The 17,686-nt window shown below is 37.4% G+C and overlaps 1 protein-coding gene across 2 annotated transcripts in view; it reads left to right on the top strand.

Moving 5' to 3' along the window:
* mthl1 (adhesion G-protein coupled receptor methuselah-like 1) overlaps nucleotides 1-17,686 on the top strand; it is a 215,277-nt gene that overhangs the window by 140,970 nt on the left and 56,621 nt on the right. For both annotated transcript variants that reach the window (XM_074171733.1, XM_074171737.1), the window contains one exon: nucleotides 15,128-15,306. In XM_074171733.1, the coding sequence (XP_074027834.1) occupies nucleotides 15,128-15,306 (179 nt within the window). The remainder of the gene's footprint in view (nucleotides 1-15,127; nucleotides 15,307-17,686) is intronic.

Raw genomic sequence — 17,686 nt, forward strand, 5'->3', positions numbered from 1 at the left:
TTCAATTTCCATTCAGATTCTAGCCCCCGAAAAGTTAAGATGAGTATCTGTATAATTTCTTAGCCATTTTTGGTGGGCAATATTATTGAAAACGACAAGTTACTGTCGACAATCTAACCTAATGTAACGTAAAAATGCTTTAAATTTACGCAGTATTTTATGGGAGTGAACAAAAAATGTTGCCTTCTTTATACCCTTATGAACAAGTTCTCCATTATTACAAATTCTATATTTTTTTGAGATTGTCGATGGTAAAAATACCTAACAAAAGGGCGATGAAAACTCTGGCTTCCTCCGCAAAAAAATTACTCTCGTTCAATTTTCAAGGATTTCCATGCAGCTGGAGTACATCATAACTTAATTGTATAAATAAAAGTGAATATTTCTGTTGAATATATTTTAGTTTACTTTTGAGAGGACGTATATTTTTTCGTTGTTTATAACATCTAGTTTATTTTTCTTCACTGTCGCATCTTTATCAATCTCCCTTTGAAGCATGTGTGCCGATGTATTCATCTTTTCTTGTAATAAACAAATTAAAATAGTACTTAATCATCTCAAGTCGACCAATCAGACGGCCTAATCCTTCTCACCGTTCCTCCAGTCAACGCGTTGAGAACAGGAAACGATGATGTTTTACGTCGGCAGTGACAAAGTTGCTTTTTCGATTGACCCATAATCTCGCCTAGAAAGTAACGGATGGCCCTTTTGTTAGATAGTGCGTGATTTTAGATGAATGTGGCGGATATTCATGGTTCCCGTCCCTTGTACGCCGAATTGATTTTTTTATTTATGGGCTGAGGAGGTATAAATGGTGGACGAGATGTTGCATTAATTCTGAGTTACAGCGACGGTGATGGGGGATTAATATGTTATTCTATAGCCTGAATAAATACAAAGCGAGTCGGAATGTTGAATAAAAATATTTGTTTTGAAAGTTTCCCAGTCTTACTATTCAACAATCACGTGAGATCAAAATCTCTTTTTTGGGAAAAAAAGTTTTTGGTTTTCTACGATTTCATCTTGATACACAAAAAGATGTGGGAATCTTCCAAAGAAAGGAAGGAAGTAATCAATTTGAAAATAAGTAACTCTATACATGGATGTGTAGATTTTCGAAACAAATACTTTTATATGAACACTGAGTTATACAGAAGATACTTTTCTCTACTCAGTTTGTATTCCAAACATTCGTTATGGAATAAAATCAGATATCATCAACAGGAGTACTACTTTAAATGAAAGGTAACAAATTGCACTTACATGGAACACTGTCATCCTCACTGGTATATATCGATGTTTCGCCGTAAGACACTTGCCTTAAGGTTCTTTAGTACCAAATTGGATAACATTATAGAAAATACACACAATGTCACGGAATAAGTTTGATCTACTTTTGTCATCGATGACATCGTAAAGACATTCATTCACCTATTTGACTAAATCCCTTCCTTTCTTTGGAAGATTCATACATATTTTTGTATCAAGATTGAGTGGTAGAAAGCCAAAAACTTTCCCAAAAACTAATCACTACTTTAATTCAATCAAAATCTCATCTCGGCAAAATCAAAAGTTCTAAACCTTCATGCTTTCACCAGTCAATTTGCTATCCTTTTATATTAACAACAGATGATTAACGGAAAAACATATTTTTTTTTATTTATATTTTTCAATCTCAAAGTGAGTTAACATCGCTTGCGATGTGTCTACATATTTTCCTAATTTTCCCAATTTTTTTTTCCACTATTCACTGTATTCATAATGAATACGAACTAAAATTGTTATATATTTCATTAAAAAATTCACAATATTTTTGTACTTTCATTAACGAATCGAACATTTTGATCAAATCCACCCCGAGAGTTAACTTTTTGAATCGCACGTGTACGATAAAATCCGACCCATGTATCTGAACAAATATCAGATAAGACTGTATACTTCAGCAGTCGGTATGGGAATTGCATACAGGGTCGGAGTCAGAGAAATCAATGCCCATTATTATGACGACCTTAGACATTTAAGCACATTTTCTTTTCAGAATGGTGTTACAAAAAAATCGATCGACACTAACATTTTACACCTGGATGGCAAGAAGATTTATGGACTTCTGGCAGAATCTTCCAGGATTGGCTCACTCCAAAGCGTTTATTCACCCTTTGAAGCTTGATCCCAAACAGTTGTACTGCAGTAGGGATAAACTACGATGTCTAACAGGCCTTCTCACAGGTCATTTGAATCGTCATATGCAGGTACTCTGTTTGGAGAATGATGAAACAGCCGAGCACATACGTTGTGTCTGCCCTGCTGAGGACCGAATCAGGTTTTTAGAGTTCGGCAGAGCCGTACTCTTACCGTCTAATCTAAAAGACCACTCACCATGCAAACTAATCGGCTTCGTTAAGGAGCTAGGTTTATTTGGTGGAGTGTGAATAGGTTTCAGCCACAATAAACCCTTGCGGGTTGCGGTGGAGGATCGAATAGACCCACTCACTTTGGAACCTAACCTAAGATAATATTCCAAACAGCAGTATCTTGTATCAAATTGATACGTAAATGAGATTTTTTTGCCTGATGGTACAATTAATTGTATACGAAATATTGGTACCAGGATGTCGAGTTCTGTAAAATTTAACTTCTCAAAATATTGAACTGCACTTGGTTACTGCCACTCCAAGACTTTTTGTTGTCCAAAGGAAAAAATGGGGCAATGGTGATACAGACAGCAAAGAAATATTGAATTTCTGGAACATTGCAATACAACTTCGATATGCAGTAAAAGAGATTTTGAGACAATATGCATCTTCGAGGAATCACAGCCTTGCTGGGAGGGAAACCATGGATTGTTACTTTATAAGCAAGCTTTTTTGAGAATACTCTAAATATATAAAATGGAAATCAAATTAGCAACCCGTCATGCCAGATGAGCGTTACACAAGTCGATTGATTCCATCAGCATAAAAATTGGCTGCTCGAGATTCGACGAAGATTGTTTTTGCCTCCTGGTCCTGATTGGAGAAGGTTCTACCGTGAGAAAGTTATCGAGGTGCTTGAAGAAGTGGTAGTCGTTTGGCGAGAGGTATGTGGAGTACGGTGGGTATTCGGCGATCAATTCGTTTAATTTTCGGATGTAGAGCAGAATTTGACCAGTTCCGGCTACTGCTAACCCACAATAGAACTCTGATGGGTTAGTTTGGCCTGGTTGCAGATAGATATAGTGAATTATTTCAGCCGCTGAAGTTTTTCGCTTTTGAGGAGTTTCTGGGTGGATCATCGGTGTTCAACCACTGTCCTGAACGTCTGCTGTTGTTTTAGGGGATCCACTTTTCATGATATATAAAGATCCAATTCAAAACAAGTATCGGTTTGGTTGCGCAAAAGTAAAGAAGAACAGATCTCGAATCATGACGACGTTCAAATCGGGGGCACCCCTTTTTTGAGCTTTCTGGTCTTTCCAAAACGTGTTGAACCATCAGAAACCGCATGGGAGGTGACGCTCAGTTCTTTCGCCATTTCACACACAATTGGGTCAGTCTCCACCAAGGTCCTCAAATACTTGTCCTCCTGGATTACTGTGGGTCGAACACTCCGAGGCTCATATTCACAAACCAACTTCCTACAGTGCATTCATCAACATTATCATTGCCATCAACATTTGGAAACATTTCAACTGCATCAATGTAAAGAGTACAAAATTCTCTATCGATCAGTATTTTTTACTATTTTCCACATCCGATTGGTTCTATTCTTGTTCTAGTTTATGTTTATTCAAAACTTTTATATTATTTTTGGATTCATAGTTTTTTTATTTGAATTGACTGAATTGAAATTTATTTTTGATAGTTTTTGGGAGGTAAAGACTCACTAGCGTGTAAATATTCCTTCTCGTCCATGCATATTGCACATTTGTATCTGTAGAGTAGGGAGGGTGAGTGTAAGCCTACAGCACTTAGGCCACATGTGACCCATTGTGCATCCTCCCGAGGAGTTGTCCTCCAGGTCATCGTCCATCCTGTGCTTTCCAGGAAGGTGGACAGGTCACTAGAAGGCATCTCCTTTATATCGGCAGGTGTAGGCCAAGACTCGCCGAACACACACTCTCTTATTGACGATAACTTCGGGCACTCGCATAGGACATGCCTGACAGTCTCATCTTCCTGTTCACAGATCCTGCATAGAGGTGTGTCCCTAGCCCCCTGTATTGGAGGAGTTTCCTTAGTTGACAGTGGCCAGTCAGAGATCCTACTGTTAAGCGTAGATTTTTCCTGATCATCGCCAGATATTTCTTCGGCGCCAGCTTCTCAGGATCGCCCAGGGTGATCCTGGCAAGATTGTATCTTTTGATTCCATCCCATCTCTTTAGGGATTGAGCATGAGTGTGGCGTTTGGCTAGTTCCGCAATTGTCGAAGTGTCACTGGGTCCTTAAATTCTTAGTCCAGCCGCTTCCTTGGCTAAAGAGTCGGCAATGCGATTACCTTTACTCCTGTCGTGCCCTTTAACCTACCTCAGGATAATGTCATTATCTACCGAGGCTTTGGCTAAATCTTGGTGGCACTCTAGTACTAGCCCTGAGGCGTAGTCTGTTCTCATTGCTCTGTTTTATTCGTATTTTGTAGGGTTTATTAAACACAAACCTGGGTTCAATTGCATCACTGGTTGCCTGCAGCAGAGGTTGCGCAGTAAGCGCTTCTCTCCATAGGCTTAGCCTCAATTGACCATTCCTACTTCGAGGTTCACACCAGCCGTGCGCAATCGTAACATGGCCATTAATGCAACCTCCTTAACGTACAGGTCCAGAGGGGTCAGACCCATAATTAATTCCATCGCCGCGATTGGTGTTGTTTAAACAAGCCAGTCGCTGTATTTGATATAATTTTTGGATGGCCGTTGCTTATAGAACTTTTGGTCCCTATGCAATTGCTCCGTACGTTAACATAAGTCTTACTATCGCAGTGTAGATCCGGGTGATCACACGGGGTGAAAGACCCCATTCGCGACCCACTGTCCTCCGACATTGCTCATAAGCTACATATGCTCCTTTTGCTCTACTCTTTTAGTGAGAGTTCCATGTTAGCTTCCTGTCGAGGATAGTACCAAGGTTTTCCAACTCTTTAGAGAAATTTAGTTTGCTTTTGAAGATTTCGGGAGGTTTTGAGCCCGATAAACTTCTTTTCCTGGTGAAAAGGACAATCTCAGTCTTCTTGGGATTGATCGACAGTGAGTGTTCCTTACACCATGTTTCTATTATATTGAGCCCATCCTGCGCTCTATCGCACAGTGTGTTCACGAATTTGCCGGTCTGCAAGATAACTATAGGTTCGTTCCAACCAGCGTCAGAAACAGTTTCTGACAGTCAGGATTCTGCGCAGTAATGTGATTGCGTTCCAACGTGAGTTTCCAACCATTAGTAAACTATCAGTTTTCTGTTCCATCCAAGATTCAAACCTGTTCGAAATCTATCAGAATGGTTTGAGGATTATCGTCTAACCATCAATCTGACGCATGCGTATTCCGTATTACTGTTTCTGTTTTATGTTCATGCACTTACAAACAACATAACCTGCAAAAATTGTTATAAAATAAACTATGTATTTGCTGGCGCAGGAAAAATTGGGAATTCTTTAAGTGAACCTGTAATATGAACATCTTTAAATACACAAATTAATTATTGCAGTGACCTCCCAGTTCCATGTTGATAAGTAAATAGAATAGAGATATAAAATACTGCAACCTTCTTTTACTCTCCAGAAATACACTTGATTAGATTTATTTTTAAAGAATTGAAGAGGTTATATTTTTAGGAGTGACATTCGTTGTGGAATGTTTGAAATACAAACTGAGTAGAGAAAAGTATCTTCTGTATAATTCAGTGTTCATATAGAAGTATTTGTTTCGAAATATTTTTTTTTCTTTCGTGTAATTCAATGTTTATATGAAAGTAGCTGTTTCAGGAGGACATTCTTTCAGTTTGTGTCTGAAAGTTACTTCTTTGCATGATCTACACTTCCATGTATAGAGTTACTTATTTTCAAATTGAAAACTTTCTTTCCCAAATTATTTTTAAAGGTTATGTTGAAATTCCATGCCAAACTTCAGTTGAACTATCAGCTGTTCCAATCAGAAATTTCAAATTAATCAGAAACCAATATTTACCAGACATGCGCGTTGTCAACGATTTACAAACAGTTGGAAATCTGTTTGTGACTCAAGGTTGGAACGAACCTCTTGTCATCTGCTTATGAAATTGTGTAGAATCCATCATTGTTGAGGTGATAAATCAGGGTATCCAGCATATTGCACATATAAATAGTCCCCTCACACTCCCTGCTTAAATCCTGTGTATGGAAGAGACGAAGACTGTGATTGTTCTACAAAGATTGAAGTAAGAGAAATTGTTCTCGCACATGATCTTTTGTATAAAGGATGCCCCTCTCAGTACAAGGGCCCAAAATCTCCAAATGCCTATCCTGTCCAGGGCGCATCTGCAAACGGTGTACCGATTCCAGATGAAACTTGCGATAAACAGGACATCAACGATTCGAAACTTCGGTCTCTTTTGTTCACCGGTGTGCATCAGATGATGGATGTACTCGTTTATTTGAAGAATGAGCCTGATGAGTGGAAAGTGAGTGCTTATTCATGGAACAACTTGCCGAACGTGAATGTGTGTACCTTTTAGGGAGAGGGTGAGGTGAATTTGAACCGAAGAAATTCATGGTAATTTCCGGACGCCTTTGGGGATGATCAAAAGCGTTGTTGATAGGGGGAGGGGCATTACTATGTATTGGGGGATTGCTCGGCGGGGCATTAAAATTCCGATTTAAGTAACTGTGTTCAACCGGCTGTTTATGAAACGAGAGATGTCGTGTTTCAGATTCAGATCAAGGGAGATTTTGTATGTTTACAGTGTGTTTCAGTAAATTGGAACCACAATACTAGAGTAGAAATATTAGATGAAAAATAGCAAAGCCTGATTTTCGAAGTGAGCTTTATATGGAAGGGTAAATCGATTGGTAACGTAACACATAACGGCTCCAGTATGTTTGGCTTCCTTTTCTCCTCACTCTAACACACAGCACTAGTCGTATCTCGTACCAACAATTCTCTCGCCTCTCTTCGCATGACTGAGTGTTCAGTGTGCGGTCGACATATACTGTTGACAGTGAGCATATAACGTAAAAGTATAACCGCTTCTGAAAGTGCGGTCTAAAACGACAAAAGAAAAAAAATTCATCATTTTATTATTATTATTCAAAATTATAGGCTGAAACGTCATTTCTGAATCAAAAACTGTTTACCCGTTTGTCCTGCTGAAATAAAATGACTCAATTTTGTTGTAATTCATACACAAAATTGTTTTTGTTTTCTTCGTTAGTTGAACTTTGAATAATTTCCTATACCCAGCCGCATATATTATTAAAAAAAAAATAAATAACATTTCGGTCGTTCCTTAGTGCGACTCTGTACAAGCAGCCTTGTCTGGGAGATCACGCGCACCATGCGTGATGTTTTGGAGCACTCCGTTGCTTGGATGGACAGAGATTCATGGCTTAGAGGCGAATCTTCTACGTACTATAATCCGGTCAATTTAGACATTGGAAGGCACATAAATTTACAACAAGCTGCAAACGCGTGTAATTGTTCAAAACATAGTTAAAAATAAGATTTCAAAATTCCGAATGATTGCGATGCCTGGAAAAACAATTATTGGAGGTCAAAGGTGAAAAATCTCGAAAAAATTGTTTTTTCGCGATTTTCAGGAAACAGTAAGTTTTATCATAAAATAACCTCAAATAAAAATTGTAGATCATAAAATTCTCTACAGAAAATGTATCAATACTTTTTTTCCTTTGAGCCACCGTTTCTGAAATACGACGAGTCAAAAAGTTGTAAAAGTTGTAATCGTCATTATATGCACATGTTTCCTCCAATCTCAGTTACTGAGATCTCAGTTACTCAATCTCAGTTACTGAGATTGGAGGAAGACAAGCTAATTGCACCTGTTTCTTATTTTTAGTGTTTTTTACGAAGCATACTTATCGATATTTATCTAAGCAGGTGGTTTTTTTTCGGAGCTTTGTACATAGAAAGAAGAAACTGAATCCCGTTGGTGATAATTTCTTGTTGAGTCGAATTACTTTTTTCGAAAACTTCAGCACTTTGGACTAAATCTTGTTTTTCAAACATTTTAAAGACTGTTGCTTTATCCCTCCTGTAAAATGCAGACGTCGTATCACAGCCAGTTATTGCGTGTAAAAATAGTACATGATTTTGACTCTTTGCAAAAGTAGATACACTTTTTGACGAATATATTTCGGTTTGACTTTGAGCTTTTCCTGGCTTTAGAAAGAAAATAGTTTTTTCAGGTGGAGTTCGAGCAGTAAGAAGTACGAGTAAGTCTACATCTTCACCAACAACAATAGTTGTATTTGTCAAATTAAATTGCTTGGATTTCATTCTAACTGATATTCTTATATTTATACTTATGTATACCAATAGAAAAATATTTGTACTTAAATTACAACTTCAGAGATGTATATACGTGGCATACTTATGCATATAATGACGATTACAACTTTGACAACTTTTCACTCGTCGTATCTCAGAAACGGTGACTCTAAGAAAAAAGTATTGATACATTTTTTGTAGAGAATTTTATGATCTACAATTTTTATTTGAGGTTATTTTATGATAAAACTCATCGTTTGCCCGAAAATCGCAAAAAAACATTTTTTTTCGAGATTTTTGACCTTTGACCTCGATTACATTTTTTTCCAGGCATCGCAATCATTCGGAATTTTAAAATCTTATTTTTAACTATGTTTTGAACAATTACACGCATTTGCAGCTTATTGTAAATTTATGTACCTTCACTCTTATTTTTTAGTCTAATTTGACCGGACTACTATAAATATAATTTGATCACAATTTCACAAAAATAACCCTGCGATTTGGTAAGCGTAACCTAAATATTATTACTATTATGTTGTGCGAGCGGATTTTCACAAGACTCTCTCACGCATTATTCATCTAAGCGAAATCGGGCGAAAATGCATGAAATGCTAATTGAGTCCAGCGTACCTAACTGTAATTCTCTAATGAATCATAAAGTAACTAGTTAGCAAGCTCATATAATTTATTGAGTCGTTAACCCCGAATGGATGCAATTAATACGGAAGCCTAACAAGATAAGAGACGATCACCAATATCCTTATCCGTCGAACTTTACGAGAGAAAACGATTAGGTATCGATTCGGATGAGAATTCGATTCGGATGAAAAATTGTCAAAACGTAAATGATAAAAATCTACATATTCAGTTATACTCGCTTCCTTCGTCGCCTTGCTTAGGGAGCCGAAAACCAAAAAGTTACAGTACAATGAAAGCTGCAGAGAAGGATAGAAAGCGATTTCTCATTCGGTGGAGCTTGGCTTTGAAGCAAACTGCCGTGGGGACCTTCTTCATCTTAAATCCCATAGATGGCGTTTTTCTGAGGGAAAAAATGTTTATGCTTTTCTACAGCATTGCTTGTTCTCCAAGAATATGGAACTGTAAAATGTTTTTTGATTGATTGAATTGGATTCGAAATATGAAAAGTATGCTACTGGCGTTGAGCTTGCAAAAACACTATATACGGGGGTCATCCAAGAAGTACCGGGCCTGACCTAGAGATGGCGGTAGTTGTTTGAAAAATATTACTGTATTAGGAAGTAAACAAACTACAAATAAAATGTTTTTCAAGTTTCAAGACGCTGCGTTGTCCGGTATCTGTTTGGCAGTCATCATTAGCGAACGTTTTCGGTGAATTTGTGAAAATGCAGAAAACTGGGCATCGTTATATAGTTCAATACTTTCATTGTTGGGCCTCAGCCCAACCAATATAAAAGCTGAACTGGATTCTACTCGGGGTGATTCTGCTCTTTCGTTTACAACAGTAAAATATTGGGTAGCAATCTCTCTACTCTACGGGTACAGATAGGTGCCGCGTTTGCTCACACTCGAGCAAAAACAGTGTCGTGAAGGTGTTTTAATTGAGTTTTTAGCGTAGAATTCTTGCGTCGTTTCATAACCATGGATGAAACATGGTTCCATCACTTTACACCCGAGACAAAAGAACAATCAAAACAGTGGATTCGAAAGGGAGAACGGGCTCTAAAGAAGGCAAAGACCGACCGTTTCATTTGCAGGCAAAGTCATGGCATCGGTTTTCTAGGATGTGCGTGGGATAATTTACATTTACTGTCTCGTAAAAGGTTTAACGATCAATGACGAGTTTTATACGAACTTATTGCAACGTTGAGTGAAGAAATTAAGCAAAAACGCCGCATTTGGCTACGAAAAAATTGTTGTTTCATCAAGACATGGCACCAGCTCACAAATCCATCATCGAGATGACCAAAATTAACAAATTGAAGCTTGAGTTGCTACCTCATGCACCCTATTCGCTAGATTTAGCACCCTCGGATTATTTTCTGTTGCCGAATTTGAAAAAATGGCTCAGTGGTCAGAGATTTTCCAATGACGAAGAAGCAATGTCGGCAGTTAATGGTTATTTTGAGGAGCAAGACAGTACTTATTATAAAAACAGTATCGAGCTGCAAGAAGATCGTGTTAAAAAATAAATAAATGTGTTTTCAAAATGTTTGTGTTTTCCTTGGTATTTTTGGCCTGGTATTTTTGGGATCACCCTCGTAAAATAATTGTGTATAACCACCCTATTCAAACTAATCAAATTTATCTCGGAAATAGTTTTTACGATCTGGATAGATTTCACGATAGGAAAAACCTTTATTGAAAAATCTTCCTTTTCGATAAGCCGTTTTTCATCTAAGTTACATTATTTTTCAGTCGTTCAGACAAACTAAACGAAAATATTTCAAATTTATTTTCTGTATTCAAATCCTTTCAATACAGTTGCTTATTTTCGCGCTATAACAGTTATGTTTTGCTAAACGATCAATGAAAATATTACACAAGCTCGCGGTGAGCGATGACGGCAAGTGTGAAACTTGCTTTTAAAATAAACTTGTGTTTGTACAAGGTAGAAAACTTTAAATCCGTCGGAATTCGTGTTTGTCACTCTAAATAATCCTACAGACATTGTGAAACATATCATTTTTTCAGACACAAGGAGAACCTCAAGGTTTTATTCTAGAGCCCGTTCTCTTCGTAATTTACAGAAGCGAGCTTGGAAACACACTTTAAATCCGTCGGAATTCGTGTTTGTCACTCTAAATAATCGTACGGACATTGTGAAACATACTGTTTTCTCAGACACAAGGAGAACCTCAAGGTTCTATTCTAGAGCCCGTTCTCTTCGTAATTTACAGAAACGAGCTTGGAAACACGCTTTAAATCCGTCGGAATTCGTGTTTGTCACTCTAAATAATCGTACGGACATTGTGAAACATATTATTTTCTCAGATACAAGAAGAACCTCAATGTTCTCTTCTAGAGCCCGTTCTCTTCGTAATTTACAGAAACGAGCTTGGAAACACACTTTAAATCCGTCGGAATTCGTGTTTCTCACTCTAAATAATCGTACGGACATTGTGAAACATATTATTTTCTCAGACACAAGAAGAACCTCAAGGTTCTATTCCAGAGCCCGTTCTCTTCGTAATTTACAGAAACGAGCTTGGAAACACACTTTAAATCCGTTGGAATTCGTGTTTGTCACTCTAAATAATCGTACGGACATTGTGAAACATACGGTTTTCTCAGACACAAGGAGAACCTCATGGTTCTATTCTAGAGCCCGTTCTCTTCGTGATTTACAGAAACGAGCTTGGAAACGCCTGGGTATGTACTCAACTATGTTCAAAAAATAAGGTACATTTTGATTTTTCTCAGTAAATACTTATTTGTTCATATGCAGATATAATAAATACATTTGTAACAATATAAAAATATCGCTTATAAAATGTATGTTGCAAGCGAAATTCAAACATTCACCTTATTTTTTAAATAGTCCACGTACTCGTATATCCTGTTTACTGATATACAGGGTGTTTCAAATTCGATCCTCATCATTGAGATTTTGGAAACTATTAGAGATACGGTGATGGTTAAACCGAGGCGCATTTACCTGCTCAACAATATGCCGTTGGGAAAGTTCTGCAATTCCGAGTATTTCCGGAGATATCCGGAAAAAACAGAAATTTCGGAAAACGGTTTTATTTTTTTTTGGCTTTATTTTTCGAAGGATTCGAAAATAAATTGCACTTCCACGTTGACATTTTTTTCCTACTACTTAATGGTGTTTTCAGATTTGCTCTCCGACGTTTCGTCTTCCAGCCACCATCATCAACTTAATTTTTTCTTAAGGGCGCTATATTGGATTCTTTCTGTTTTGAATAGAACCAGATTTTACCTTTACAATGATGTATCATAAGTTATCATTCTTTTTCGAAAAATTGGAGATATTGAAAAAAATTCTTATCATGATAGGCTTTGAAGAACAACTTGAAGATAGTTCGATGTGGTTGTCGTTTTTCGGGATACAAGTCTGATTACATTTCCGATGTCCTAAAACTGTGTCTATCGTATTCGTAAAAAAATTGTATCATATCTCTTTTTTCTTCATTCGTGAAAGCCATTTTTTCGCCAAAAATTCAATGACTTGTACAATAACAAAATGTCATCGAGTGTAACAAATTAAAAGTCAAATTCAGAAACATCAAAGTGGAAGCCTGCAATGATAAGAATTAATCTTTTCAAAATCTACAATTTTTCGAAAAAGAATGAAACTTATGATACATCATTGATACGGTAAAATCTGGTTCTATTCAAAACAGAAAGAATCCTATGTAGCGCCCATTAGAAAAAATAAAGTTGATGATGGTGGCCGGATGAAGAAACGTCGGATAGCAAATCTGAAAACACCATTATGTAGCAGGAAAGAAGTGGCAATGTGGAAGTGCAATTCATTCTCAAATCCTTCGAGAAATAAAGGCAGTGAAAAATAAAACCATTTTCTTGAATTTCTGTTTTTTCCGGATATCTCCGGATATACTTCAGAACATTCTCAACGGCATATTGTTAGTTTGAAGGTGGCTGACAATGTTTCGTGGTGTATTTCATCAGTTTGGACTTCCATTGTCTATTATAATACAAATTGATTTAAAATCCCTGAAAAATATAAAAGATCAACCGAAAATAACAATTTTATTAAAACAAAAAACTTAAATTACAAGGATGAAATACGTCATATTGTTAGTCAGGTAAATGCGCAGCTTTGCCCTAAATTAACCATATTCGTATCTCTCATAGTTTCCGAGATCCCAATGGTGAGGATCGAATTTGAAACACCATGTATTTTGGTATTTGTGCCTGGAACCGAAAAAGAATAATGGAGCATTGTGGAATCCAACTCGCAGATGTTTATTCTGTAAAATCCATCTGTAATTATAATAATCCATCAAGACCGACAATTTCAAACAGAACTTCGGGTTTCTATTGCTCCGAACAAATGTCATTGAAATCATTGTGTCCTTGGGGCAATGAAGGGAGAGGACTCGAGAACACAATGAGCCCCTATTTCAATGGATTCACAGTTTTGTACTTCATTTTATGGATCAACGAGAAGTGGAATTGTCACCGGTTAATGTTATCTTGGTTTCTTTGTCACTGGTCTTTAGTAAAATTACAGTTCGATATGAGGGGATGAGTATTGATGAAAATAATTAGGTTTCATTCATCTTCATCAGATCAGATGTTTTTATTGAAATAATCTTCGTCCTTTGTAATCCATATTTTTGTTACTCAACGTTTGGATACTACTATAAGAAGACAGCATTCATCATTAAAGAGTGTGCCTCAGCTCTGGCTGAACCACTAACAACTCTAATTAATATATGCCTGAAAACATCAACTGTACCATCAATATGGAAAATGTAGAAAGTCTGCCCAATTTTCAAAAAAGGAGGTAAAAGTGAGATAAAAAATTACAGACCAATTTCTATCATATGCAACTTTTGTAAAGTGTTTCAAGATGCTTCTTAAGAAGATAATCTATTGTCATGTCAGCAACATTATTAGCCCCAGCCAACACGGTTTTATGAAAGGACGTTCAACCACCACCAATCTTGTACCACAAGGATCAAATCTAGAACCCTCACTGTTCAATATGTTCATTAATGATGTGGAGCAGAGATTGATGTCAATTTCCTTTTATACGCAGATGACTTGAAACTCTATCACAGTATAACAAGTTTTAATTATTGTGAAAGCCTCGCCCTGAATTTAAATTGCGTTGCTACATGGTGTCGGGAAAATAATCTATCTCTTAACATATCCAAATGTAATGTAATGTTGTTTTACTCACTGAAAACGAACTTGAATTTACACAACTACGTCATAAACAATCAAGTTCTGGAGCGTTCTGACACACTCACTGATCTAGCTGTTAATTATTTAAATACTTGAAAAAGAAGAATGAAATAATGCTTTCAACATTTAAAGGGATTTCACCACTTGGCAACATCGGTTATAGCTAATGAAGGACAATGAATCTGTTACCTGTATGAGACAAACAAATATGACATATTTCAGAGGCATGCTGTTCTGTTTACTTATGTTCCGAGTTCCGAGACATTCTGTGACATACGACATTTTGTGCACCTAACCTATCTTCCTCTATATAAATAAATAACAAAACACTGTTGTTTTATGTGGCTTGTGGAGGTGGTATTGAACTATAATTTATAATTTGCCTCAATTGTTGATTTATAAAGATCATTTCCTTTTTTTAAAGTAGAATATCTAGGTACGTATAAATTATTTCAACTTGATATAGGTGCTGTTGCCAGTGTGTGAATTAGAAACAAATCCCTTTAAAAATTAATACCCAACATTTGAAACATCAATTTGAACACTTTTCGAAGTTAATTTGAAAAACTCATGAATTAAACTCAACTCATTTATTTGTTCAAACTTGCATTTGCTGTAATAACCCAAATTGAGGAACATTCCCCATTATGTACGCCTATGGAAAAGACACTTGAAGATGAATCATCACTCCGCTGCTTGAGGAAATAGACTATTGTTATGTTACTGCTGCCAACAGTACGATTTGAAATAAGTGTCTTGTGATATCAGAATAATATTTTTTTTTGTTTGTTGTTTCAGAGATTTGAGGCCGCAGAGCACAGAAAAAAGTCAGGAAAAGCTTCGTTTGAGATTGTACGAAGCCTATGCTTGGGGCATCCCGTTTATTATAGCAGGAATTGCGGCGTTATTAGACAGAACCAAATGGACGGACATTAGGCCCAGGTTTGCTGAGGAGACTTGCTGGTTTCCAAATTCTGGTGAGTACTGTACTGCATGAAAACTGACTCTCAACTGAATATTTACTCGTGAACGTGTTTGAAAGCGTTTTTATTGAATGTGAGCTATTCCTATAACCTGATGATGTCAATTTAGTTACCGAAACATTTGCCACTAATTTTTCAACAATCTTCAATCGTCGTTCTTCGGCAGATATTCACTACTGCATAGCTACCAGTACAGATACTGCTTGTAATATCCTCCAAAGCGCGTTGGACATTGTTCACAGTTGGTGCCTGAGGGAGCAGATGTCTGTCAACCCCAGCAAAACTGTGTTAATCCCCTTCACCAAGAGGAGAAAATTGTACGATCTAACGCCACTTTCCCTCAATGGTGTGGTCGTTCCATTTGGAACGGAGGTGAAATATCTTGGCATTGTCCTTGATGAAAGACTTACCTGGAACGCTGACTTGGAAAAAGTTTTACACAAAAGACTGCCTCTATGGACGTGTCGAAGGATTTGTGGTAAAACTTGGGGTTTAGGTCCCAAACAAATCAATTGGATTTATGTGATGATTGTCAGACCAATGATCAGTTATGGAGCAATTGCTTGGTGGCCGAAGGCTTTACAGAGACAAAGGCCACCGTCAGTGGCCATGAAAATCCTTCTAGGTCTACCTTCTCTCCACATTTTTCTGAAGAGAGAGGCTAGATGGACTGCATATAGACTTGTGCACATTACCAATTGCACAAATCAATTCAATGCAGAGTGCAACAGACTGTTGGTTGATATTGGAAGTCACAGCATTCTGGAACTGACCTCTGACTTTATTCCTTCAACTGTCAACTAGGAACTGCCTTAAAAAGTACTATACCCGAGTAGAAACGACTGGATTCTCCGGAAATACTTAAAAGATTGTCTCTGGTCTGGATTCCTGGCCATGCTGGCCTGGAAGGCAATAAAGCTGCTGACTCTCTTGCAAAGGAGGGTGCTGCAGGCGGCTTTATCGGACCAGAACCTGTCATTGGCATCACTTTGGACTTTGTCCAACAAACGCTGAACACCTCAATGGCAAAAAGATTCATGGACTTCTGGCAGAATCTACCAGGATTGGCTCACCCCAAGGCTTCTATTCCCCCTTCGAAGCTTGGACAGTCAAGCGGCGTTGAAAGCTCTTTGCTCCTACCGAGCATCGTCTTCATTGGTAGCAAACTGCCAAATACGACTCTCCTCGATAGGAACACTTACATATTGTCTCTGGTCTGGGTTCCAGGCCATACTGGTCTGGAAGGCAATGCGGCTGCTGACTGCCTTGCAAAAGAGGGTGCTGCAAGCAACTTCATCGGACCAGAACCTCTCATTGGCGTCGCTTTAGGTTTGCCAAACAAAAATTGAACACCTGCATGGTAAGAAGATTTATGAACTTTCTACTATTCCATCTTTTTTTTGTATCAAGATGGAGTGGTAGAAAGCCAAAAACTTTCTTTTCCAAAAATTAATCACTCCTCTAAAATATAATCCCTTCAATTCAAGTGAAATAATAATTTTTGAAGTCAACTATACAGTGCGTTCCAAAGTTACTCAACGGGACAATTTTTACACTCGTATCAGTGGTCTTTAAATACGTTATTGATAAATGGAAATTATGTTGATAAGAGTTTGTTTCAAAAGTTTTGTCCATTTTTATGACTCTCCTTTGAACTCCTTTAAAAATAGTAGTCAGTTGGCGAGATGGTCTGGAAAGTATGGTGGGTGAAGCAGAACTTCGGCGATCAATTCGTTTGGGAGAGTGATTTGTGGAACGTGCGGACGGGCGTTACAGAGCAGGAAATTAATCTTCCTCTTGAAGATCTTCACTTGGTGATCGAAACACGTTTCGGGGTGTTAAAATTACGGTTTGGTGTTGGGATAAACCTCTATTAATATTCAACTTAATGGTTGTTTAGGGAGGACTTTTTTCCAGTTTGTGTCTGAAAGTATATTTCATGCATGATATAGAGAGTGTGATGTTTACAATTGCCATAAGGTACAATAAAAATCGATTTTGAGCAGCATATCCTCAGAAAGTATTATGATTATTGATAGAATTAAAGAGGAATTGTTTGGAGATATTTATTTTTCTTTTGCTCAACGACACAAAATTCAACTGATTCAACCTATAATATATGCTATAATATAGAATTGTTAATGATTGAATATTGCCACTATCGTTTCTCTGTATCGATAAAACCGACGCGACGCTGAAAATCGGTTTTATGATCAAAAATGATGCCCAAGTCATTGATCTCGCTCCATCTCTGGATATTGGTGTAAAAATATCAGTAGACCAAGATTGGATCCCTGTGGCAGCCCTAATGATAGTTCACAAAATTATGGCGATCAATTTCAGCACACTGATAAGGTCCAAAAAGGAACGACTA

Source organism: Leptinotarsa decemlineata, unplaced genomic scaffold, assembly GCF_025532065.1.
Source record: "Leptinotarsa decemlineata unplaced genomic scaffold, Ldec_3_MD MMD2_P_RNA_scaffold_12, whole genome shotgun sequence".
Taxonomy (NCBI): domain Eukaryota; kingdom Metazoa; phylum Arthropoda; class Insecta; order Coleoptera; family Chrysomelidae; genus Leptinotarsa; species Leptinotarsa decemlineata.